At 32.0% G+C, this 27,887-nt stretch overlaps 1 protein-coding gene across 5 annotated transcripts in view; it reads right to left on the bottom strand.

The window, feature by feature from the left end:
- LOC123003597 (autism susceptibility gene 2 protein-like) overlaps positions 1–27,887 on the bottom strand; it is a 43,205-nt gene that overhangs the window by 13,259 nt on the left and 2,059 nt on the right. For all 5 annotated transcript variants that reach the window (XM_044396456.1, XM_044396458.1, XM_044396459.1 and 2 more), the window contains exons 2-5: positions 19,562–19,675; positions 16,389–16,508; positions 16,293–16,328; positions 16,141–16,167 (exon numbers count right to left, since the gene is read on the bottom strand). In XM_044396456.1, the coding sequence (XP_044252391.1) occupies positions 16,141–16,167; positions 16,293–16,328; positions 16,389–16,508; positions 19,562–19,675 (297 nt within the window). The remainder of the gene's footprint in view (positions 1–16,140; positions 16,168–16,292; positions 16,329–16,388; positions 16,509–19,561; positions 19,676–27,887) is intronic.

Below are 27,887 nucleotides of genomic sequence, written 5' to 3'. Positions count from 1 at the left end.
AATTTCCCGCTAGCGTTTTTTCTTTTTCTTTTTTTGATCGGAAATAACTGCACCGTCGCGGCCGCCGCCACCACACAAAGACCGTGAGGATGGGGTAGGGGAGCAAATCAATACGAAACGGCCGTCTTTCGCCCGTGTGACGGCAACGGGGATCTCGTTTGATGTTGCGACGGAATCCCTGCGATCATGATGGATGATCGCTTGTCGTTCGCGGTTAAACAGCAAACGGATTTGATTATGACGTTAAATAATCGTACAAGGGGATGATTTCGGGGAAATTGCCTGCAAACACGCCACTGTATCATCGAGAAAACGATGCGTTATAAATGCTTGGAAGCTATTTTCATAAGAATTTGTTTGGTGTAATCAAGGGGATTGAGAAGAAGCGACTCGGATGCTACTGCAACGCGCAATTAAAAACGCGCCGCAATCGATAATCCACCGGAAGATATAGCCTACACACCAGCAAAATACGGACGCCGCATCATACATATTCTTTCTCGAATAATGAATTTGTAAAAAGGTTCAGAGTGGGGCATTAAAATTTCAAATTTACAAGGTGTTGGCGCAGCACTGGGGCGGCTTTGCTCAAAGGATTTTACCCAACAGGATTGAAGGATGTTTATGCTATTGTCACACCAGATTAGTGGCAAAAAATGCACCAGAAATAAATTTACAACCATTAGAAGAATTAACCCTTTATTTTTAAACCAAAAACAGGGATTTATAAAAAAAAAATAATTTTGTTGTTTATTCCTTAAATATCTAAATGGGCAGTTGGTGATTTCTTATCTTATTGGTGAAAAAATTAATATGCAGTGTCCCAACGAGTTGAAAAAGTCCATTAGTGACCTTTATATGGTGAAATTTAAAAAAAAATTATATAGGACTAGATACTAATCTAGTCTATCCCCTAGAATTATTTTCAACGATACAGAGTGTCTTAAGAATAAGTTACAATACAAACTTATGGTTTTTTAAATAAAACCTTATGTTTCTTAGCGTTTTTAGATGTAGATTTTTATGTCAATGTTTTTAAGCTAAATTTTTATTGGTCGATTTTGTTTAGTTTTAAAAATAAGACGGTTTTTTTGACGAAAACATGCACTTTTTAAAAATCTATTACAAAAACTAAGACATCTAGAAATATTTTTTTTACTACCGAAAAGAAGAAGGTACAAGGTATAAGGTTGTAACATTTTTTAGTGTGTTGCATTTGCAAAGATAAAAAAATTAAGGCATTTGTTAAAAGTTCAATAACCTGAAAAAATTAAATGGAACACCTTTTTATTTTTTGCATTTAAAGGATTATTAAATTGTCTTTCTAAAATTATTTACTTTAAGGTGTTTATAATCAATAACTAAAAAGACATTTAACGTTAAATATTAAAAAAAAATACTTACTATTGTTTCAGTAGCTAAAAAGTGCACAGTTGCACAACTAGACATTAAAAGTTAATTTTTTTAGATAGACAATTTATCAATCTATTAGATGCCAAAACAAAAAAGGTGTTCCATTCAAATTTTTTAAGTTATTTAACTTTTAACAATCTTCTTAATTTAATAATCTTTACAAATGCAAAACAGTAAAAAGTTGCTACAGCTTTAAATTCTGTACTTTCTTCTTTGCAGAAGTAAGAAAAAATTTGTTCTAGCTGTCTTAGTTTTTGTGTAATAAATTTTTAAAAAGTGCATGTTTTCGTCAAAAAAAAAACGCTTTATTTCTAAAATTAGGAGAAATCGACTAATAAAATTTTAACGTAAATACTTTGTTTTAAAAGGCTACATCCAAAATAGCCAAGAAACATACGGTGTTTCATGTAAAAAATAAATTATTCCAAGTTTCAGATTTCTCATTATTCTATTTTTACAAATACGACAGAAAAAAAAATCAAAAAATTTAACATGTAGAAAATATTCCACTTAACTGAATTTTTTTTTCTACCCGCTAAAAATTTTGTACAATATCAAAACATCAAATTAAAGTGTATTCAATCCTCTATCGTTTACTCCACTATGAAAATTCTTTTTTAATCAATTTGAAATAATTAATTTTACGCCCATCCTAAAACTTAGGACACCCTGTATAATAAACTACTGTAACATCATTTTAAACATTTAAAAAACAATTAACAAGTTATGTATCTGTATATATAAAATCCAATTGATTAATTTTAATGATTGGTTGCATAGAATATCAATTTGTTATGGACGCTGCCGGGGGCTGGCGTCCAGCCCCTGGAGGCCCGGTCCTTCGCTAATTAAGCGTTAATTACCCCGCCAGCTGCTCGTTTTAGATACGGATCTCTCATTATAATCGTCGATAAAAGACACTTTCACCTCGTTATAACGGTGTATAACAGGTGTAAAATTCGACGTGTACGCGCACACACAGAAACACAGCACCAAGGTGAAAACCATCAACGACGATTTTATGACCGGCATGTAATTTATGTGATCGTTAATTAAACCTTTTAAATGTTTAGCAAGCGATGATAATATAAAATGAGGCCGTTTCGGCATACCTGTACTGGTATGTCATCAGAGGGTGAAGTTAAAGGTGTGTCGACGGTCTCTTGATGACCCTCTTTCTCCTTGCTCTCGGTCGTCTCTTTGACCACATCTTCCGGATGCTCTTCCTCTTCCTGGAGCCTCACTATGATAGCTATGGCGGCGGGTAGAAGGACCTCACCGGCCGACAAACATCACCCGATTTAAATCAACACGATTGAAATTACAGTTCTTTTATTCTTCTGAAAACGGAGTCCGATGTTTTAAAAACTCATCAAGACCATGGGTCATTCCAACAAATTTGGAACTAATGTATTCACATTATTTTATTGATTTCTCATTACCAGCATACATTTTTGATAGGTGGTTATCGATATGTAGAACCACCTATTATGCAAACCGTAATTTACTCAAGTTTCAATTAAGCCACATCAAGCACTTTTCGACTTGTTACTTTCTACATGATTATACGTTTCGTACTTAATATGACAAGAGCTGTTAAATTTATCAAAAATTAATCACTATAATTACCAAATGCGAAAGCAATCGACTTTAAAAAAGTTAGATTTTTAACTAGACAATAACATTAATATTGGCTTCTTCAATAGTGTGAACTCTTGATTTTTACGCACACAATAATTAAAAAAATCAACACTAAAGACAAATGAAAAAATAACGACTTTATGGACCAAAAAGTAAACTAATTTAATATTTTAACAGGTAATAATTGCTTAAGAACTGTTAATTTACTGTCAAGAATCTAGAGGCTATTGCCCATTTTCAAGGATTCTTTGGCAGTTTTCTGTTGAAGGGAAAGATTAAAAGTAAAACTTTTATGCAGAATACAATCTGTTCCTAAAAAAAATGATTTTTAAATTAAAAAAATTGCTAATAATGGCCAAGAAATAATTTTTTCTCTTCTCGAAAAAATTTATAATTACTATGTTGTGTTTTTTTTAGTTTTATTATTCTTCTTTACACTTTCCTTTTTTCTTTGTTTTTTTATTGTCTTTATTATTACATTTTGTGTCTTTCACAATTAAATAAGTAATGAAAAAAATGTTTTTTTAAATTATTTTGGTTAAGTTTAGGTTCTAATTGCTGAAAATACCGTTTTAGAAATAAAAATTCACAATTTGAAATGAGTTTTCTGAAACTAACATACCTTATAAAGTTTTGGTCACTCTTGAAGAAAGATAGCATAATGTAGCTTATCATTGCAGAAACAAAGATAGAAAATAACAGATCATCTGTGTGCTTTCACCTTTGACTTGATACAAGTTTGACGTTTTTTATCGATTTGTTTTAAAGCAAGCAACAAAAACTGAATTATGAATGTTTTAGTCTGATAAACAGTTTTGGTAGTCTTTAGCTTTACGGAAAACAATAAAAAAATCAAAACTGTAGACCATACTTATTTCGACAAGATATTTTGCTTTAATACACTATTTTTGCCGTTTTTTAGAATTTTTTGGCACTTTTCTGTTCAGAGGAAAGATCAAAAGTAAAATTTTTATGCAGAATCCAATCTGTTTCTGAAAAATTTGATTTTTTTTAGTTTTATAATTCTTCTTTACACTTTTCTTTTTTCTTTGGTTTTTATGGTCTTTATTATTACATTTTGTGTCTTAAACAATTAAATAAGTAATGAAAAAAATGTGTTTTAAATTATTTTGGTTAAGTTTAGGTTCTAACTACTGAAAATACTGTTTTAGAAATTAAAATTCACAATTTGAAATTAGTTTTCCGAAACTAACATACCTTATAAAGTTTTGGTCACTCTTGAAGTATAATGTAGCTTATCATTATAGAAACAAAGACAAAAATAATAGTGTATTTTCACTTTTGACTTGATACAAATTTGACGTTTTTCATCGATTTGTTTTAAAGCAACAAAAACTAAATTATGAATTTTTTAGTCTGAAAAACAGTTTTGGTAGTCTTTTGAACATATTGTAGCTTCACGGAAAACAATGAAAAATCAAAACTGTAGACCACACTTATTTCGACAAGATATTTTGCAAAATACACTATTTTTTGCCGTTTTCGAGAATTTTTTGACACTTTTCTGTTCAGAGAAAAGAATAAAAGTGAAATTTTTATGCAGAATCCAATCTGTTTCTAAAAAATTTGATTTGATCTGTCCAGTTTTCGGAACCGTAATAACAAAAATGAATATTGAACTATTTTTTTTATTCTTTAATTTTTAATTCCATTATTTAGCTCCGATACCTGCAGGAATAACCCATGTTTGTGGTACTACGACGGAGGCTATAGATTTCGGCCAGTCCCACGCTAATCTCGACGACACTTACGACTTAATCCCCTTATAAAAACCCATTATTTACTTGGCTCTGTCGGTGTAAGAACTGTTATTTATTTAATACCGTGTACGACCGGTGTTTAACAAACCACAACATGATAGGCACGGCACGTTTTTCTTTGTGCTCGAGCATTGGAGAAGATGAGTAAACATCACCGGCCATTGTGAGAAGTATTCACCTACTCGACCGTGCCCATCATTATTATGATAATAAGAACTGGTAGTGAGTGTATGGAGAGAGAGAGAGATTGTCGTCCTCGGCGGGAGCCCACGCGACCATTTTCACGCTTTCGTGCGACGAGAATGACCAACCACCCCATTTTAAACATTTAATTTAACAGCAAATCGTGGTAATTGTGTGCTCAAGATAAAATTTTATGAAATCGCCACGTTTCGGGTAATGAGCACTCACAACACTAACGCCGGATGTGTGATTTGGGTCCATTAACTTCAAATACATACCCCAAAGTTTAGGGCGGTTTGCGGAACCCGATTTCAGGGCAATCAAAACCATCATTTTCAACCCCTAAGAGTTTTTATAACAATTAGCACCAAAATGGAGAAAATCATTTGATTTTGTACAAAGGCATTAAAAAAAGATTAGCATTATTTTCACCAAGCTTGGTATACTGATAAACATCGACTTCCTTAATTTGACATTCGGTGGTGACAATGAAGAAAAGTTATGATAAGTAATGAGTAAAATGCAAAGTCTTATTTTTTCGTTATGGATACACCAAATCCGATTAATTACCAAAAAAAAAAAATAAATAAACAGTGCTTAAAAAAACAATTTTTTTCGAAAAAAACTTTTTTTAATTTTTTGCAATTCTATCGGAATATCTCCGAAAAGAAAACAAGTTTTTTTTAACGTATATCGCATTTTACTCATTATTTTTTTCATTGTTACTCTGTAACAAAACACAAAATTATTTTCCTTAAAATAAAAAAGTTACATTTTTGAGGAGTTATCTTTTTAAGGAAAGTTGGTACAACATTTATCTGCAATTTTGAGAGTAATTTGACGGTTCTAAAAACTACCCGAGTGACTCGAACGGTCCTTTTGATTCACGCCGTATATTATTTAACTATGTTGAAAAAATCAGCCTATAGATGTATTTTTGTTAGATTTTTACGAACTTCTAAACCGATTATTAGTTCAATTGTTAAAGCCAATACCAATTTTAAAGTTACACTTCTAACATCCTAAATATTAGAGACTTTATTTTGAGCTAAACTTTACAGACGCTATAAAACAATAAAATATCTCCACATCCCGCCTCCAGATGATTTAGATCTGCTCTCTCGACGTATGATAATTATAAATAGCTGCATTTTATCCTATAATAACAATCAAAATCAAATTAACTTGGGAGAAAATAAAAACCGGCAATAAAACTAAAAATGTGTATGTGCAGCTTTATTCTTCATAACTTTACCTTCATTTATTCCAATTATTTTACATTTTATAGTTATTGTTCTTTTTATTACATTCCGTAATTTAAAAGAAAAAACTTCAACTTGACATAAATTTCATAATTTGTTTATTTTTCCCTTTTACAGCCCCTTGAATCGTTATCAGGCAATAATTTCGCCAACAAATTTGTGTGTTTATAAACAAATCTCCTTTTGAAAATTTACGAGTGATCATTAAGTCGATTATTAATTATTAACAATGGAGAATTCCTGCGCCTAATTGCGGTTTAGTTTTATTTAGCGATCATGATTGTGGGCCAAGTTTTGTCTTAACGACGTCATTATACATCGAATATAGTCATCGAGAGTTTCGAAAACTTGTACTTTCCAACATTAAAAAATGTAGGGACGTATTGTGCCGGCTTTTATGATGTTTTCGTAATTTTCGTTAAACATAGGTTTATCGAACGAATTGTGGGGTACAAATTGACAGTTACAGACCGCACGTTGCTATTCTATAATTCAGCTCCTGGAATGGTGAAAGGTATGATGAGTAGTACAACATCTACTCTCATTTTTGTTCAAACTGACAAAAATCGCAAATAATTTTAATTGCAGCTAATTACTGTTTGTTCTTTGTATGTAATTACATGCTAGCACACTTTCTATTGTTATTAAATAAAAACCACTTCCATTTATTTGTCTTTCTTCACGAGATTTGATTAATTTTATGACGGTCGGTCGGGGAAGTACGTGATCACATACCAACCACCAAAATGAAAAATTTACCAAACCTGAAACAATCGACCGTCGCTACATAAATCATACATGTAACATCGTTCCGAATTAAGTAATTGACAGTGAAAATCGATGTTGGTTTGGTGGTCTGTCAATTTAACAATACTGATGACTCGTTTATTATCGATATGTGCCACCAGAGTTTGCTGATAGCTATTGACAGACGCAATTACCAGAAATGACAGTGACAACGTCAAAAATGATCGATTGTCACCAAAAAAAAAAAAAAAAGACTAATGAATAACTAGTTATAAAATTAGAATTTGATTTATTATGTAAGATGTGGCAACTATAAAAAAAACTTGTATTTTGGTATGTGGCACTGCGAAAACGAAAGTCGAACAAATTGAAACTATCACTAGGAAAAAAACCGAACATTTATCAAATCTAGTGGAAAAAAGGCTTGACAAGATAATATGTAAATATGTAACAGATTTGCTAACATGTTAATCTGACAACTGCTGACAGCTGATGTTCATTTACGAGCGACTTCTGTTTATTTCAATCAAATATTTATTTTTTCTACCAGTCTGACATTAAATTATGTTTTTCCGAAAAAAGTATTATAAAAAAACGCCCCAAGCCATATTTTCACTACTTTTAAAGAATACTTTTTTGCTCAAAGTTGAACAGTTTTTCATTATCAATCGTTAGCTTGTCTTAGATAAAATGAATAAAATGTTTTTATCTTTTCACAACCTACTTTATTTCATTTAATTTTCAAATTGCCTAAAATCAAAAGTTAGTGATAAACAATAGTAAATGAGCTTGTTGAAAGTAAATTTAATGAGGAATGCAAAAATAATAATATATACAGGGTATTACATTAAAAAATTGAAATTAATGTCACCTCCGGTGAAACACAAAGCAGCATTGATTGAGCTATAGGTACCAAACAATAGATGAGAAAAAACAGTTCAACTTTCTTCCAAGAAGTATTGTCATATCTTTAAAAATAATGGGCTTTTTTTATAATACAGCCTGTATAAAGTATACAGAGCGTTTCGTTTTTATTGCTACAAATTTAAACAGATGTTTGTAATATAATTTTAGTTTTGAAAAATCAAGTATGCCTCGAAAAATAAAAAATAAAATATTTTACTATAGAATAAAATGCTTTTTATTTAGCAAATACGAAAAATAGTTATTAAGAAAAGTTTAGAACCAAAATTTAGGCCCCTATACCAAGTTTCAAAATCATCGGTCAACTATGATTTTTATTTTTTTTTTCTGAGATATGTAATTGCTTTTTATTAACAGAAACGTCAAAAATTTTTAGTAATTTTATCTGAAATGGTTTCTGGAATATTATAATATTCAAAGTCGCACCTCTTTCTGGAGGGGTGTAACTACTGGTTTATAGAAAACTTTTGTCTTAAAATTCTATCACCTGTTTCAATTTGTAACAATAAAAACGGAACACCCTGTATATGATAACATCAGATTATTGTACAATTAACTTGCAATTTATTAAATTTAATCTCCGTGTAAATATTTCTGAATGATGATATCAATTGACTTTCAACTACGCACTTCAAGTACAATTTTTACGTTTTGCAGAATAATCTTCACCATTGAAACTGAAAACTGCAAAGTAGGGGAGAGGCGGGCAAAATGGGGTACTTAATGTTTGAAGTCGAATTTTAAAAAAACTTAAAACTATGAGAGTCTGTAAATGAGGCAATATTATTGTTACAGTATTAATTATTTATTACTAACATTTTAACTTATAAAAAACAAAACATTTATTTTATATTGAATAAAAAAAATAYTAATGCAATTTGCCCCATTATGCCCGTCGCATAGGGCAAAATGGGGTAATATGTCTAAACTGGAAAAATCTCATTGACAGTTTCTTCTAACAGTTTAAAGAACTMTTGTACAGCCACCTTGTTAAAGCCCATTGCACGGGCACCTGACGTAGCCTCGGGCTTTCTGATGGTCAAGTCTTTATGTCTATTAAAAAAAAACCGTATCCATCCCGTTCCAGCCATTTTAAGATTTTTGTTAAAGGGGTATTCAATCCGATTTTGTTCAGCAAGTTGAAAGGCAAGTTGCCTGCATTCTGTAATAGTCAGTCCAAATAATCTCGCTTCCATATCTTTAAGATAATTAACAAGTTCTTGTTCTTGTTGGGTAGTAAAAACGGGCCTTTTACTGCCCAAAACTTTTGAAACGGAATAACCTGGAGTATCTCTTTCTTTTGTACTTAGACACCATCTATGTAGAGACAAAACCAAAAATATTTACTGGAAAGTTGCATAAAAATAGGGTAAAATGAGGTACCCCGTTTTACCGTATCTGCTGGTACCCCATTTTGCCCAAATGCGAAGACTTTTAGGTTATGACGTATTTATTTTATTAGAAGTAATTTTTTTTAACACAATAACAAAGAAAATCTTTAGAAAACACGCACTTTTAGTTGGCAATAATATTTTTTAATAATAAATTGGTTTAGTCCTACTTACGATGAATTTATTCTCCGGCGATATTGAAACTGTGTTTACTAAAAAGGCACATGTGCTAACTACAATGATCAGCTAACAACTACAGATTTCTGCTTTATGACAAAGATCGTATGCCCGCGTGTGTAATATAATTTTGAAAACGTTGGGTAGATAAAGCTAGTGGTATAGAAAAAAAACATGGTACCCCGTTTTAGGCACCTACCCCGTTTTGCCCGCATATCCCCTAATAGATGCCATATTTAATGCTGTTATCGCTAAGATAGTCTCTTGAAAGTTGACATAACTGCCATCTCAAGAATTTCAAACGTCAACTAATCGAAGTCTTGGAGTATAATAGCAAAGTCGGTGATTGATTCTTCCGTGACAGATCAATTTAGATTAATGAAGTCAAAGCATTTATAATAAATTGAAATTGACAATTGATGGAAGAAAACATGATGTTAAAAAACCCGAAATTAACTACCAATTAAATCCCGACAAATATATTACCGTCTAATGATCGTATATGATTAATTATAATTTCTTCATACTAGAATTAAATGTAAAATAAACATGCAAATGGAATCTGATAATAATATATATTTATGTTGGGTTGATAAATATTCATGGGTTTTTCTAGTCAACAAACATCCAATAAATTTTACGGAAAACGGCGCTGCTGAATAATAATTAGAGCCGGATGCATAAAACTTAAATAGATAATGGGGCAGCAAAAACCCGTCCCTGGCTAAAATATGCAGTATACTTATTTACGAGCAACGTTAGAAATAGCTTATGACATATCATCGCGTGTTCTCTTGTGAAGAAAACACAAAAAAATCCGGGCATCCCGCCAAAAAAATCAACGTCATCACGCCCCACCCCAAAATTCACAAACGAAGCTTTTATTGCAAATATTCAAATCGGGCCGATTTATAGCCTCCACCGTAAAGTAGCCATAACACTATCGACATTTACGATCTATTAAATTATTTCCGTACCACTAAACTCCCTTAAAACGTCCACTACACACACAAACACGCACACAATTGAAAAATCCCTGTTTTAATCCTTGTCGAGATTGGTACGAAACCACCACCAGAAACCCGGAAAGCAAGCAAACATTCGACAAAATCTCCAGGTCTTTTTTGGGACTTGATGGGAGAGCGAATTGGGTCGGTGTGTAGCAGGAACACAGCACTCTCTGCAGGAGATTTCACCTCATACTGAGCGAGAACCATGTCGGAGAACCGCGACTGGGTTGGAAGGCGGCAGCGCTTGCGCTCACAATTTTCACCCGGACGAGAAGACATCCATTACCATTTTTCAGGAAACACAATTCGAGTGAAAAAATCGAATCGGGACCTTCCTGCTCGGAAAAATCCGCCATAAATCACACAAACGCTTTGCAGGAATTGTACAAGATGTTTTTACAAAACGACAAGGTCGCTCGTGTTTGGATTTTTTCGAAATTGAGCTTTCAGTCGTGATAATCAAAGCTCGAGGTTTATCCTGGAATTCTACCGACGACCTCCGCTAATAATAATTAGTTCGTTTCCGGAACGAATCACAACGATGTTAAAACCACCTCTTCCTTTACATCTACATTATTTTGTTATACATGTTGAGAACTACTTCTCACATTAATTAGTTATGTTGGTAACAGAAATAGATTAATTTAGTGACATAAATTTTAAAACTAAAAATTAACACTTTTTTACTCTATGAGTAAGAAAGCAAAATAAAGTTCTTAATTTTCAAGTTTGTATTGGTGTTCACTTTTACAATTTTTAGACAATTTTTTTGCAAAAGCATTAACACGAATGTATTACCTATTGTGGATTTTCTAGTTCATTAAATGTTAAAAGTAAAAGTATACAGTATGTCCCCGGATTGAGTTAACAAAAGGAAAATTTTTTTTTTTTTACCCCAAAACTGCAAAGAAAAACATTTTTGCTTCACCTGAAACGAGCAAATCTATAATTAAAACTTCATTATTCTGACTCAGTGAAAAGAAAAATTCATTTTTCTCTTGATTTTGGACTTGTAATTATTTTTCCCGGCGTATTAAATCCCATCACATTGGCGGTTTTATTTTTTTGACAACGATGTCACTTTAACAAATGAGTTTACACAAGATAAATAAGAAAAATGTTTGTCAAAAACATAATTTTAATAAATGACAACAGTTTAAGATAAAAAAACAAAGTCATTTTTAACAAGAACCATCATTATTCAATTAATTAATTGTCAAAGTGACATCGTTGTCAAAAAAATAAAACCGCTAATGTGATAAGATTTAAAAAGCAGAGAAAAAGTCCAAAATTAAAAGGAAAATAAACTTTTTTTCCTACTGAATCAGGATAATACAATTTTAGGTAAGCTAAAAATGTTATTCCTTTGAAGTTTTGACGCAAAATTAAAGATTTTTTTTCCTGTTGTAAACTCAATCCGGGACCATATATTTATTTATTATTTTTATTTCAAATTCATCCAAAATATTAATAAACGATTTAAGTTCATAGAAAAATGTTCATAAATCAATTTAATCCTTTCTAGATTAGATAAATCTCTATTAAAAACCACTTCTGACCAATTTGCGCTTTCCACATCGTAAACTTGAAGAATTTTAAGATATTGAAGAGCTTCTCTTAGATTTACACATTTTTTGATCGACACTTAAACCTTTATCATACTTTAAATAGAAAGTCCAAGAGGCACACTTTAGGTGTTTTTGCAAAACAAAATTTCTTATTCATATGTTTTTTCTACATTTGGTTGCATGTCGTTTTAAACCTGGGTCGAAGGATGTCAAGAAAGAACGAAAGAACAACAGTCAGCACTTCTGCAATCTCAACAATAGGAGAAACAACAGAATTTGGCAATTATGATCAAAACTGCAAAATTAGCATAACTGTAAAAAAATTGTATCATTTACAATTTTTTCCTCCGCACTGCCATTTAGAAAAAAAATCTTCATTGAAGATTGTCCATTTTTAAAGAATAATTTAGTCAGTATCCATTCTATAAGTTGGACAAAATTTAGATCCTAAACAGAATTTAGAAATTGAACCTTTGGCGAATTAAGAAAACAATAAAAATCTATTATTTTTTGGGTATAATTTTGGTAGAAAACAAGTGATGACTTGCTTTTGTGCAGTCAAGTGTAAAATCAAATGAAAAAGCTTAACATTATTATTAAGTCATTTCTCAAATCACTTTTTGCTTTTGTACTACACTATAATTATTAATAACCAGAATATACCGATTTGCAGTAATCCTAAAGTGACAGTTTGAAAAACAACCATAAATTGGTAATATTTTATACGTGCTAATCTGGAAAAGCAACAAGCGTGACAATGCAATAACTGAAGATAATTGCATTAAATTAAATTTGACAATGAATGATTCACAGATCATTAACAAAATTATTATACCGATACAATTGACATATTATTATCGATATCTCCTCGTTTTAATTCAATCCGACACGAAAATCCACTCACAAAATATATAAATCGGCACATCTGGCTTATAAATGACAAGGCGATTGACAGTGGTCGATTTAGTCCGGTAAATGCTCCGGTTTTTCCACCACTAATAATTTATTCTCATTGTGACTACCGCGCGTGTACTGCACTCATCGGCTTCACATTTACAAGAAAGAAAATAAATAGATAAATAAAATCGTCCATTGTATGTAAATAATGCTCTTTTGTTGTAACAAATTATGTAACATGGCCATTAGGCTTGGTACACTCGACTCCCAACTAGATGAACAACATCGATAGCGTGTCCCTCCAGTGTGGGCGTATTTAATTCGTCTTGTTGCGACTTTAGGAGCCTCCCTTAAATATTTAAAAGCCCTCTTTAATATGCAAACCAAGTCCGAAGCCCTACTCTATCTCTATCCACCCATCAATTTTCAATTAGGCCAGCCTTTTGTGTACCACTAAATATTTTTCACAAATTCCGGAAGCTTTTTTACGACAATCCGACCTAAACGCCGGCTCCGGGTTCCGGATTTACGCCAACCGTCGTAAATATTATACGCACAGAGGTAATGAACGACGCTCGTTATGCGTCTTTACGGCTCCGGGACTTATTCAATAAATGACCGCAGGGCAGTCGTAAACCCCTTAATAAACTCCGGACGTTAGTGTTATCTTGAAAAAACCCAATGTACCTACTACATACGTGTCGTGACCGAAAAGAAAAGGCAATTAGCCGTCCATTGACGTATGAATGGAGTCGTAAAATCCACGAGAATCTGAAATAAATTAACGCGGCGACGAGGGAGGAAAAACGCGATTTCTCGACTCGTTCTTGAGCATTTCTCGTTTTGCATAATGGGGATTGAGCGTGTTCCATTCGCGAACACGCCAGAAAACATTCACTTAAATGTATAATTCAGGCGTATTAATGCAAATCGGGAGCCCCCTTCAACGACTATTTTGCATATCGATGCGGCAGGGAGGATTTTAGAGACCGAAAAAAATTTAATCACGACCCTACGAAAAATGAAAACAAAACATTTAAGGATATTACGTCATGTAATTTCAGTTGAAAAGTTTCAGTGTTTACCACCAGCAAATCCCTCTCTGCATATATTTGTTTCAAAAAATATATGAATACAGGATGCGTGTTAAAAATAAATTTCTTCCGCTCTTGCCATCCGTTCTAGGGCGGTGTTTATTTAAAGTGCCACTTGGCGTTGAAAAAACGATCACACAGAAAGACAAATAAACAAATTAGTGTTACAAAACGTGGGAGAGAGGTACACAATCTGAACAATGTACGGAATCTATTTATGCCAAGTGTTTGCGTAACAGATAATAATTTATCAGATGCTAATAACGACAAATATCCGTTTATCACATGTTAATAAAACGTTGGCATTTATCTACACGTATAATTAACACTTTCACAAATATTTATGATAATTAATACGCACCGAACGTTTAGCGTGGTCGTGAGAATTTTCAGAAAAATAGAAAAAAAACTCAATGTGCCAGATAAGAAAAATTTATTTCGACATTCTAACGTCGACCGGTTTTTTTTTCAAATTCAATAGAAATACCAACGATTTGTTGGGAGAAAAATGCAAGCTATTAAGTAACAGTTTGAATCATCACAAAGCAGCTTTCCAATATGTTACTTAACCGCAAACACATGTTTCAGGGAATAAAAGCGGTCAGACAGCCAATCAAAGCGAACATTAAAATAATAACAACAAATTGTAATCACTCGTTATTATAACCGTTTATTTAATAATTTCATACAGTTTATTACAAAATACAGAGCAAATATTCTAATTAATTTGAAGACCAAACAAATTCCGCATCCATTTTTTTTTTGCAATGAATGTTGACCGTAAAAGTTTTTATGCACAAAAAAAGGATAATTTTGTGCACAAAAAAATTATCAGTAAGTTTAGTGACCACCACGGTCACCAGATTTAAATCCGTGTTTTTTTTCTTATAAAAGACATATAGGCGGAGACAGGTTTTTAGCCTCAACTTATTTTTAGTTTTAAAATTGGAAATAGAAAAGTTCTTTCTCTTGACGAGTTCTATTAGTGGTTGGAATATTTGCTAGTACTCCGCGAACACCCTGTATTTGGGTAAAAGCCAGCGAGTCGAATAAATAGGAACTGAAAATCGTTCAAACAAACCGCACATTTTAAAGAAACAAATTAAATATTCTGATGACGAGATAGAAAAAATTTGTTTCCCTTATAAGTCCACGCTCAAATAACTTGCAAAAATAACTTCGAACCATAAACAGGCGATAAAACCGATGTAATGACAAGTTTTAATCTTTATTAGACTGCTTCTCCAAGACACACATAAAAAGGAATAAAAATGGAGAATGCCATTGGCGACGTTTTTACGATTTTTCCGACACTGATTTGCGGAAACGATTATTACAAATTTGTTTAAAACAGAAATAAATACGTTTCAGATATTCCGGTCAGTCTTTTGCACAAAGGACATTTATGTCAGTCGTATAAAAAATCCGTTAGTGGGCCGCTTTCCACCCTCGGGACCCCTTCAAACCCCCGCTTTCGTTTCGTTTTTATGGTCTCTGTCGTCCTGAAAATTCAAGACGCGCCCTCCGATCAGTGTTGTTCGTGTAGTCGTTTAGGGTCGTCCTCGAAACGACTCTCCCTCACATCCTCATTTCACATCCTTCTCGCGTCGTAAAAGTAAATTTCCAGCCACGTTTTCGTACCAATAAAATTTATTGGAATTACGTGGATATCGACTGAGCTGAACGTTTTAATGCCTTTCTTTTTTCCCTTCGTCTCTTCATCCTCTCTTCTCAGCAAAATCCACCACCACACACATTGTAACGAATTCGATTAGATGACCGAAAATACCACCAAAGCGGAATTCCTAACTCGCACTTACCCTCCAACAATAACGAGCAAACTTATCGACGACGTGTCCAACAAAGAGAAAAAAAATTATAAATATTTCAGGCAGACTAGCGTACGCCGACAACAAATCAATAGATTTATTTATATGCCCGAGAGAGTTTTCCTAGTCGGCGTCGACGAAACATACTACCACTTTGTCATTTCTTTCTTTTTTTTTGTGTGTAAAACAAATTGAACATTACTCGAGAGGAAAAAAGACTCACCTTATCGTCTTCGCCTTCGCTATCACACTGCAAAAACAGAAAAAGAAATCCATTAGTATAACAACCGGGCAAAAGGTTTACAGAAACGCAACAAAAAGTCAATCCGTTTTTCTCCACTACCACTTAACAAATACTGATAACAAAATACTTACGATATATCCTTTTCCTGAACTGCATCGACTGCTGGCCTGTGGAAAAAAGGAAAAAAAATGTTATAATCGGATTGGGGATGTTTTAGGGTTACGTACGTCACTGAGACGGTCCCTTGAACTGTCCGCATCACGTGGCGCCACTGACGACCCCGTCAGGCGTTCAGATGCCCGTCCACTGTCGTCGCTCGTGGCCGGGTCTTGAGTCAAAGACAAACCCTGAAAAAAATTTCAAAAATCGATTCAGGAAGTTGTAAAAAATAATGTAACTGAAAAGTGGCAGTGTGAAGATAATTAAGGCTAATTACTCAATTACCGTACTGAACAAACTCATACACAGGGAGATGCATTATACAAAGAGTAAATTACACAGGCCTCAGACACGCCCTCTTATTATTTTAATTTCCCTAATAACTCTAATGGTATCTGTATTATTTAATGTTGACATGACACGAGAAAATAATAATATATCGTGAACGTGGTATACACAAGTCAATTAATTCCGTCATTAAACGGCGATTTCCTTTTTTAGAAGCCATTACAAAGAGGATGTTGATGATAAAAACGACGAAGATCGAGCAGATGTGGAAAAAAACTACAGAATTTTGTAAAATCGGTAAAAATGTCATATCAGTTTTTCAGTGAACGACAGTTCGCATCAATTACTTTGAATTTATTGCAACTGCTAAAAGAGACTTGAAATGAAACTCGTAATCGCCAATTTGCAACATTGCAATTATACAGGCTGTCCCAGCAAATCCATTATTGACCTTTAATTTTTTTAATTTCAAAAAATTTATATGGGAAATTGATAAATATAAACTAGGGCATCGCTTGAAATTATTTTCGTGTCCCAAAAATAAATTACAATACACACTTAATTTTTTTGTAATGAAACACCACAAGTTTCTTGGCATTTTTGGATGTAGCTTTTTATTACAATGAACTTCTATTGGTCGATTATGCTCAGTTTTTAAAATAAGAAAAAGAACAAACTTTAAGAGTATAAGACTAAAAAATTTTAGTGTGTTGCACTTGTACTAATAAGAAACGAAGAAGTTTGTTAAAAGTTAAATAAGTTAAAAAATTTAAATGGAACACCCTATTTTTTTCTGCATTCAAAAGATTATTAAATTATCTTTCCAAAATATCTACTTTTAAGTTGCTACACTTAATAACTAAAAAGATATTCAATTATAAACATTAATAAAAATTCATCATTACTTCAAAAACCAAAAAACCAAAAAAGAAACAATATTTCTTAATAATCACATTTATGTTACACTGAATTACATTATTCTTTATTTTTACAAAATACAATTCAAATTTCAATATTTATTTTGGCTTTTACAATCTCTGGACGAATCCCAAATAAGTGGTCCGTGGTGGAATTGCTATGATTGCCTTGGTATCAACAATACTCATTTCAATGATAGGCATTGTTGCTATAATTAACATTTAAAGTTAAATGTCTTTTATTTGTCAATTCTAGGCATTAAAGTTTTTTTTTAGATAGACAATTTATCAATCTATTTATTACATGCAAAAATAAAAAAACAAGGTGTTTTTTTTAATTATTTAACTTTTAACAAAGTTCAACATTTTTTTAATTTTTGGACTGCACAAAATAGTCACATTTTGTGTACCAAATTTTTAAAAAGAGTATGCTTTCGTCAAGAAAACCAAGAAGTCCAAAAATGTCAAAAAACATATAGTGTTTTATTAAAAAAAAAACATACAAGTTTATATTGTAACTTATTTTTAGGACACGCTGTATAATTGAAAATAATTTCAGGTGATGCACTAGATTAGAATTTATCAATAATTGTCTATAGGTATAAGCTGTTTAAAAAAAATCTGTCTATTTACGGTTACTAATGATCTTGTAAATCGACTCTCCCAACGATAATTATAGTAACTCTAAATTTACGATTTTGAGAAAAATTGCATTGAGTCTTTGATTGTTAATAAAATATCAAGGAACTGTTTAATATTGTTAAAAATTGCTGAGGAGCTAAGTTTTGGTAATAATATTGTTTATTCAAAGATATTTTTACTCATTGCTTTTTGTATTTTAGGCCCTACATAAGCCATCCTAACTCAAAACCAATTTTTATGAGTTACTAAATATAATTTTCGTCGATAAGTTTTTTTTCATATTTACTTAGGAAAGGTACCAAAATTTTGATAATAAAAGCCACAAAATAGGATACAGCTTCCTTGTTACCTCTTCTGATAACATGGAAAATTATCATTCCAACAAAAATAAATAGAGTCGAAGTGCAAAATTTAAACTCCTATAATTTCGAAGTTTTTATAGACATAATGTTTTAACATTTTTTTCCATTTTCACCTTACATTTTTTCACTGAAGCGCGAGTTTTAAAACACCTGTATAATTTTTTTTAATTTTTTTTTCGCTGAAACAGCCTGTATATCGCAAATACAAAACAATGTGTTTTTCGATCGCCTGAAACCACCAATTGTCAGTCGACACCAATAACATTTTCAACGAAAACAGATGACAAGACAAATTACCACCTTCCCGACGACATAATAAAAAATGGGCACGTTCTCAACCTGTACTTTCCTGCGATAACCCAAAAAGTACTTATTACGAATACCCAACATACTGTCGATGTTGTCCCCATAAAAAAAAGAAGTTTGTCTCGGCAATTTGAGCCGATTATTTCGTCATTAACAACGAAAAGACTTGAATTACTTACGCAATCTTGGCAGTAATAACAGACGAAGGGTCATTACGGCGATCAAATGGCGTGCTAATGAAGTCTTTGATTGTAAAAAAAAACACGAGAAAAAACAGCGAGCGAGAAAATGAAATAATTAAAGTGATTGATGCGTTCTAAAAATAAATTACAAATTTGTCGACGAATTGGATAATTATTCTCGCATTGATCGACGATTTAAAGCGTGTAATGGGCAACGAAAAAAAAAAAACCCCCAATAATTAAAACTGTATTATTCGCTCGTTGTTAATTAGCGCGCACACGACTTCTCCGAGAATATTTTATTCACACAATTTCAACGTTCTGAACATTTTTATTAGCCGTCGTAGTTTATTCATGACGTTATCCCTCCGTCTCTTTATGTCGTAGGTCGTCGGTGAGATTTGTAACAGATTGTGAGGCACTGACATCTGTCGGAAACTCGGAACGACGTTAAGTAAGTGAACGAAGAGTGGTGGATTTTCTTTCGCAGTCGGTATGTTTCCAAAAGGTTTTTCAAGGTATTATCGAACAGGAAAATACTTACGTGGTTGTTGTGTGCCGAGATGTGATGTGTTATGTGCGTCTTGGGTTCGAGACGTGGCCTTTCGATGTCCGACAAACGTTTTATGTTCTCTTTGCTGCTTATTTTCAGTACGAGCTGAAATGGAAACGAAAATTTTTATCAGAAAAATGGCGGATGCGCCGGGATATTAATATATTTGGCCGAATGAAAATTTACACAGTACCTGATGTCGACATTTTCATTACATTTGGCTTTACTCCATGAACATTAGACGAAAAATAACATTGTGCAATTCCTATAACTGCGACTATAAAAATAAGTCAACGATCTGGTAGTGACGTCCGCTATTTGCATAGATTAACTTCTGTGTCGTTTAACTTACTCGATGAGCAGTGAGCACTCACTGCTAATGACAACAATTTGCAAGTGCTATGCATGAAAATATCTTTCAATTTCATTAGTCATAATAACGATTTCTTCTTGTAAACAAGTTATTACAAAATTTTAAATCGAAAATTCTAAATCTTGAAAAACAAAAACAACAATTTTGTCTTTTTTAACAAATTCTAATAAGAGTTTTAAAATCTATAAATAGACAGAAATTTTCAGAGTTGGCAAATAAATAAATATCGCTTGATAAATATAGCCAAAAATATCACGATAAATATCAAGAATATTTATTTTTTGATATACAGGCGGTCCGTAAAGTCGTGCACCTCCGTGACACGCAATGTCGTAGACAACAAAAAAAAAATGTTTACAAAAATCTATCTAAAAAAATTTCGAAGTTATGAGAGTTTAAATTTTGCACTTCGACTCTTTTTAGGTATTTCTGTTGAAAAAATTATTTTTCAAGTTTTTTTTACTACAGGCTATTAGAAGAGAAAACAAGAAAGCTGTATTCTAAATTGTAACTCTATTTCATGTTATTTGTGGCTTTTATTGGCAAAATTTCTGTACCTTTACTAAATAATTATGAAAAAACAGACAACAAAAAACTGACATAAAAAATTCAAATGTCAAAATGTTTTGTCATTTTTTCAGTACTCTGGGGGACTACCTAATTACTCCCGTTCAAGGAGATGTGCTACTTTCCGGGCCCCCTATATATGGTGATAAATATGAAAATAAAAATCTACCTATAAAAATTTTGAAGTTATGAGAGTTTAAATTTTACACTTTGACACTATTTATTCCTGTTGAAAAAAATATTTTTACTACAAGCTATTATAAGAAGAAACAAGGAAGCTGTATCCTAAATTGTAACTCTATTTCATGTTATTTGTGGCTTTTACTGGCAAAATTTTGTACCTTTACTAAATAATTATGAAAAAACATATACAAGATCATAAGTATCATTAAATAAACATAAAAAACTGTCAAATGCCAAAAAATAAATATCAAAGTTTTTTGACAGATAGGATTTTTTAAACATTTTTTTAGTATTCTGGGGGACTACCCAATTACTCCCTTTCAAAGAGGTGCGCGACTTTCCGAACACTGTATATCACATAAATATCCATAAATATTGTATATTGCGATATTTTGATATTAATATAAATATCATGATATTTCCCAACCCTGAAAATTTTGAAACTACAAAACTTGCATTGTCTTCAAAATTTTTTCAACACAACCTTATATTAAACAACAAATATTATTAAAATTTTGAAATTGTAAAGAAAATTGTCAAAAGTAACAAAATGCGCCAAGCATTTTATGTACTTATAAAATACGTTGTGATTGACGACGTATTTTATAAAAAAGCGTATTAAATGCACCATAAAAACAGTATAAGACATTAGTGTTGGAAAAAAAATGTAAAGCTTTGTTAAAAAATTTCATAGTATTAGGCCGATATGGGTAATATAACAGAGTTTATGGCCGAGGCGCTAGCCGTGACTATAAATTATATCCACATCGGCCGTATGCATTATTATTATTCATAATCATATTGTCAAACTTAACTTGCGTGTGCCTTTGTTAAGCAACATGCCTGTTATCGATGAAATAACAGTCATGGAGACAATAGCAATCAAGTATCACGCACAATTTTTTTTAATACAACCGTACAGAAAATGAAAATGAATGTTATAAAGACTAGTAGTTTAGGTTTAATATCATGTTGTAGAACGTGTAACCTGCCATGTGTTAATCAAAAAGTAGTCTTCAACGCAAATTGTTATCCATTTGTTTAAGCATGCCATTAGTGGCAAACACACAAATCCATTAGGATATTATTCTTCAGCTTAACCATTAATTTAAAATTACATGAGCACATAATAATTTATTCATAGAAAGATGATTCTAAGGAAAATTTGAAAAGCTTGGTACCCTTAGTAGTCAGCTGGGCGGTAGTGCGGTCAATAGCCCGGCAAAGGTACCGCTTATGCCGGTACCACGTCTACCAAGGTCAGTGAGGCTACTCTCTATACGACGGAGCCGGATTCCTGCCGAGCTTCCAGTGAGGTGCACGGCCTATCGAACCAGCCCACCGTCGCGAAATATGTAACATGACACGCAGAGTACCCCGGACCGTTCCCACAGACGACTATATACATTCCGGACTCGTGTAGGTATCCGGAAACTGGTCAAAACGAACCGAAACAATCCGATTCCAAAAAAAAAAATTCGGTAACGCTTAACGGCCCATTTAATTATGATGTTGGTTCAGAGACTCGACAAGTAGTTTTCTTGTTATGGTCACCACATAAATAAATTGCACGTCAAATTAATAAATTGAAAACAATGACAAAAAAACAAAACAAAAACTTCTTCATTCTAAATTTTTTACAACAGTGATTAATTCACGCTAGTGCAGAAAAGTGACATTTTTACGCATTAATAAAGTTTATGTGGAGTTTATCAAAAATTTTAGAACAATTAGAAGTTTTTTCGAAAAATTTCAACTTCACAAGCGAGGTGGTCCCACGGAATTTTTGAGATATTAATGCCCACGGGATGAAATGGCGAATTTCTCCACCTCTGAAAGGTTAGGACTTGGTACAATACAATATCGTGAATAAAATATTTATAAATCTTGTTTATAAATTCACAATAGGTAAAAACAACAAATTACTTCTTTATAAAAATTATAGTTTGAAATTTATTAAGTTATTTCTTTTTTCAATACTTTGAAATTTTTCATTACATTTGGCCAAAACACATTGAAAAGTGCGAAAAACACAATAGTGTAAACAGGAGATACAAAAAGTTTTTTTTGCTACAGGCTATTAGAAGAGAAGACTAAATAATTATGAAAAAACATACAACAAAAAATTGACATAAAAAATTCAAATGTCAAAAAATAAATGTCAAAATTTTTTCACTGAGAATTCTTCAAACATATTTTCCACGTTTCTGGTAACTTATCTTTCTTGGCATTTTTGTCTGGGGCGCGAGTTATGAAACATCCTGTATCTGTTGAGTAATTTATTTTTTTAATTTTGTATTTATGAAAAAAAAATAATCATAGCAACATAAAACCAAGCTTTTTAACTATTTTTTTTATGACTTGTTTTTATAATTTTTACTCGTATTGCTATTTTACAATAAGTTGTGTATTTGTTTTCTTAGACTTGAATTAAAGTTTGGAAAAAAGAATATATCTTGTAAATTTGCAAATTAAAAAAAAAGTAAAACCTATACAGTACTCAACAAAATTTATTAATTATTGTATTTTTTTTAAATAATTATTGATTGTTATTTCTTTTTTCAATACTTTGCAATTTTCATTACATTTGGCCAAAATACATTGAGAAGTGTCAAAAAAAATCGAAATTTGATAATTTCAAAAAGCAACACAATAATTGTAAACAGGAGATACAAAAAGCAGTCACTTTATTTTGCACTATAACTATATTTCAGTTAAAAAAAATAATTTTTCAAGTTTTTTTGCTACACGCTATTAGAAGAGAAGACAAGAAAGTTGTATCCTAAATTATAACGATGTTTAACGTTATTTGTGGCTTTTATTGGCAAAATTTTTGCACCTTTACTAAATAATTATAATAAAAAAACATACAAAATCATCAGTAACATTAAACAGACAAAAAAATCAAATGTCAAATAGAATTTTTTAAAAACATTTTTACATGTTCCTGTTATCCTATTTTACTTGGAATTTTTCGCTGGGGCGCGAGTTCTGAAACACCCCTGTATATTTCAAAGACGTTACGAAAACACTTGATGAAACAAATTTCAGCTTTGTTGGCACGTTGACATTCCCTATAGAAAAATCGACAAAATGGCTTTAAAAGCGCAGCCATCTTGGAAAACTTTTAACAGCATTTTATAGGAAGATGTACTTTTCTCTTGCACAACAAAACCAAATGCTACTAAACACTTAAGAGTTGAGTTATTCAAATAGTCGACTCGTATTAGAAGTTAAGGAATACCCACGACACCATTAATGTTAGATGTCACAATGAAACAAACAACTTGCTTATGTTATGTTCTTCCAAGTGTAACTGCTGCTTTTGCAACTGTATTTGAAATGATTAAAATGATTCATTTACAATAAATATGAGATATGAATTATTATTAAGCACATGACCTGCTTATTGACAATTAATATTAATTTGATTTGAAAAATAATCGACTTTCGTTTGTCACGGCCAACCAGCTTGGAAACTAATTTCATGCAAATAAATAAAAATTGCAGCACGTTTCCGCTCCCTAATTAAACAAAAGTGAACGATTAGGAGCACTTGAAAAAGGCTTTAAATCGTAAACATGCACAATGACGTTTACAATCAGTGAATAGGAAGCATAAAATTATCACAACGTGAGAACGCAACTTGAGAGTCTGACGACGTTTCTTATCTTCTGGAATAAATGTGTTCACTGATGCAAGCTGCAGCAATACCGAAAGAAAGAAAAAGTTAATTACATACATTAAAAATATTCATTACCTGACAACGTGGCATAACAACATACTATTTACATTTATTAAGCAAATAAAATCTATAATTATTTCCAATTTTATCTCGGAATTTACACATATGCTAATATAACGCCTATCTAAATCACCCGGGGACAAGTTAAATATTACCGTGAAACATTCAATTAAACACGAGCGGAATCGATAGGTTGGAAAACGCCGAATGATTTATTGATAGAAATAGACAGCAAGACTGCATGACAATGTAATCGACTATCCGCCAAAATAATGAAAAAAAATGCCGGAATTAAAAAATATAACCCTCTTATCGAGAGATAAAATCACTCGTTCGTTGAATGGGAATGCGAACGATGATGTTCAATCAAAATATTTGATTTCGATGTAATGTTTACCCAACTCTGATTGTTTATCGTCACGATCAATCATCCAATTATGAGATAATCACCGATCGAAATGTCGATAACAACGCGAATTCATTAACGATGAATTTAACAGACGACTGCCTAGTAAAAAGAAATGCACCTAATTGATTTGACTCGGAGATCACCAGCGAGAAAAAATCTAACAGGAGCCAACTGAAAGGTTTCAAACACTTGACTTTTTCAGTCTTTCAATCAAAAAAATGTTTCACCAATAAAATGATAAATTATTTTATTCACAATCATTAAGTTACCTTCCTTTAAAAAGTTGGCAAGTATGACAATGGTGATTCAGGTTGAGCAGTGGTCATATTTTTCAAAATTTAATAAACTCTTTATTGTTTTTGTGAATAAAATAGTATAGTACAAACCTTGGTAGTCGTTACTTCATCGCACCTCGGCTTATTGTCAAATTTCGATCAGTATTGAAGCACGTGCCACCTCGGTATGTCATCTACTATTAGCGAAAAACCCACCACTAATTTTTTTTTGTTATCACAACATTTTTTATTTTTGTAATTTTTTGTGCGACTCGCCGAGGATAAAAAGGGTTTTCGAACAAATTCCCAAATTGATAGTCTTAGTAATGGTAATAATAATTTATTTCCAACGGGTAACCCCAATTACAGGAAAAAAAAATAAAAACAAAGTTACAAAGTAAACAAAAAAACAAATTATCAAATTGACACAAAATAACGTCCCAGAAATTATGACGTTGTCAAATAGTAACAAAATGTCTTCATCATGGCAAAAATTAACATAATGTGCAAATTTAAATTCGCAATAAAATTATAATTCGAGTTTTCACAAATTATTTAGATTTAAAACTGTATTTATAATGAGCCAAAACACATATTTACACAAAAAACGAAATTAATTAAAAGACTAAAAGCTTTTCGAGAAGTCAAATAACAATTTAAATTTATAGTAAATTTAATTATGCTTATGGTATAGTAATCGGATTAAAGGAATATAAATTTATGACTTGAGAGAATTACAATTTCATGATCTAAATAAAAGATAAGTCAAAGAAAATTAATAACAGTCTTACACATAGTATTTCTTATATAACTGAGTAATCCTTCTATAATAATTTAGAAAATAAATTTCTTTAATGGAACATTTGGCAAACTACACCGTTTTCCAATTGATTGAATATCGATTTTGGCAAGCAAAAGAACAATTGACCAAAAAAACCAAAACCTTATGACCGACATTCGCCCCTCGAGACCTGTCCATTCGTACAAATGTCATCCTTTACAACCCTTTTTCCGGTTATATCAATTCTCATGAAAAAAAGTCATCGCGTGCTCTGCTGCTGAAGTAGTCGCAAGTCGTCATCATCACTAAACCGGCCACCATAAGAAGAGTGAAAGGAGAGTTCAATGCCCAAAGACTTGCACCGTTCTTCACTGTCTTATCAAAGTGAAATTTTGGTTTTTCGCGTGACGAAAATTTCAGTCGCGTGTATCGCTTACACTATAAATAACCTCCATTCAATTTATGTCAAAATAACGTTATTTGCAATATTTAAAAGGCCGGAGGATTCATGTAAACCGGTTACGTAACGACAAATTGATTGTGCTGCAACAAATCCAAAACCAACAATCACACAAAAGCCATTATGCACGCTTTATCGACCAAAAAAAAAACAATACATGAGTCAAATGGTCGTAAAATAAACCAAACCATTCAAAAGAAAAAAACAAACTTATAAAAATTTTCGTTCGTCGCCGCCATAAAATAAACACTATTTCAACACCCCATCTGGGAGAGAATCCCGAGTCGGCTAGTGATCGATTTGGGGTTGTTGCTGTCTGTCAAAAATCGAATTTTCCCCTACACAAATTATGGTGTTGCTTTAATAGGAGAATTCGTGCTTGAAACTTTCCTATTCCTGTCACCGGATTTCGTGAAAATTCATAATCCGGGACGACTAACTCGGAAATACTGTCAACATGTTTGTTTCAACCTACACCGTGGAGTTATTTGCTGGCAATTAATTCGGGTAGGGTGAAATTTGTTCTCCACGATCAGATAAAAGAGAAACACGAAGTCTTTCAACAAAAATAGAAAACTGTATTTTATTAATTATAGTGTTTGTGGTGGTGGTAAAAATTTAATCAAACTATTGTACCACTCCACGTTTTTATCGTCGTTGCAAAACCTAGATAAAACTAGGAAAAACCGTTTTTAAATTCAGCGAGTATTCTACCTGACGCATCATAAAATGGTCGACCTTTTAAAACCCTCTATATAATTTACAGACCCCACTTACAACCAACAATTGATTTTCAAATGTAATACAACTGTAAAATAATTATTTGCGGTAATTTCGTGAATAGTTGCTTTATTTACGACTCAACAGACTTTTATTGCGACTGTGGGGTAAAATTTATGGGTGCCACTTAACTAAGGATTTAATATTTTAAATTTAAGACTTTGAGGCTTTAGTTACAAATTTATTTACACACTCGGGGGTTGAACATAAATCGTAGAGGTTTCATTAATTATGGTCAACAAATGCTTCATAAACATTTAATTAACTTAACTTGGAAATTAACCGGCCCAAATAACTCCTTAATTTAGGAAATTGCTTTCTTCTCACCACGAACAATCCGAAATAAAAACTGTTTCAGAATGCAAATAAACTCATCTGGACTTGAATTAAAAACATTTGAACGAAAATACATCATTAAAGCCATTTCGGCAAAATATACAGTATGTCTCCGGATTGAATTTACAAGAGGAAGAAAATTTTTATCTTTGATTTTACGCCATAACTGCAAAAAAAACATTTTTTGCTTAATTCTGGAATAATTTTTCTCTTTTTAAGTCCTACCACATTGGCGGTTTTTTTATTAGACAAATGAGTTTACGCAAGTTAAATAACAAAAATGTTTGTGAAAAACATAATTTTAATAACTAGGAACTCAAAGAAACAGCTTTAAGATAAAAACCAAAGCCATTTTTAACAAGAACTATCATTATTTAATTACATAATAAATTAATTGTCAAAGTGACA

This window comes from Tribolium madens, unplaced genomic scaffold, assembly GCF_015345945.1.
Source record: "Tribolium madens isolate multiple individuals breed KSU strain unplaced genomic scaffold, Tmad_KSU_1.1 Scaffold_1;HRSCAF=32;Tcas5.2_LG8, whole genome shotgun sequence".
In the NCBI taxonomy this organism is placed as follows: domain Eukaryota; kingdom Metazoa; phylum Arthropoda; class Insecta; order Coleoptera; family Tenebrionidae; genus Tribolium; species Tribolium madens.
This window is presented reverse-complemented; position numbering and strand designations above follow the sequence as displayed.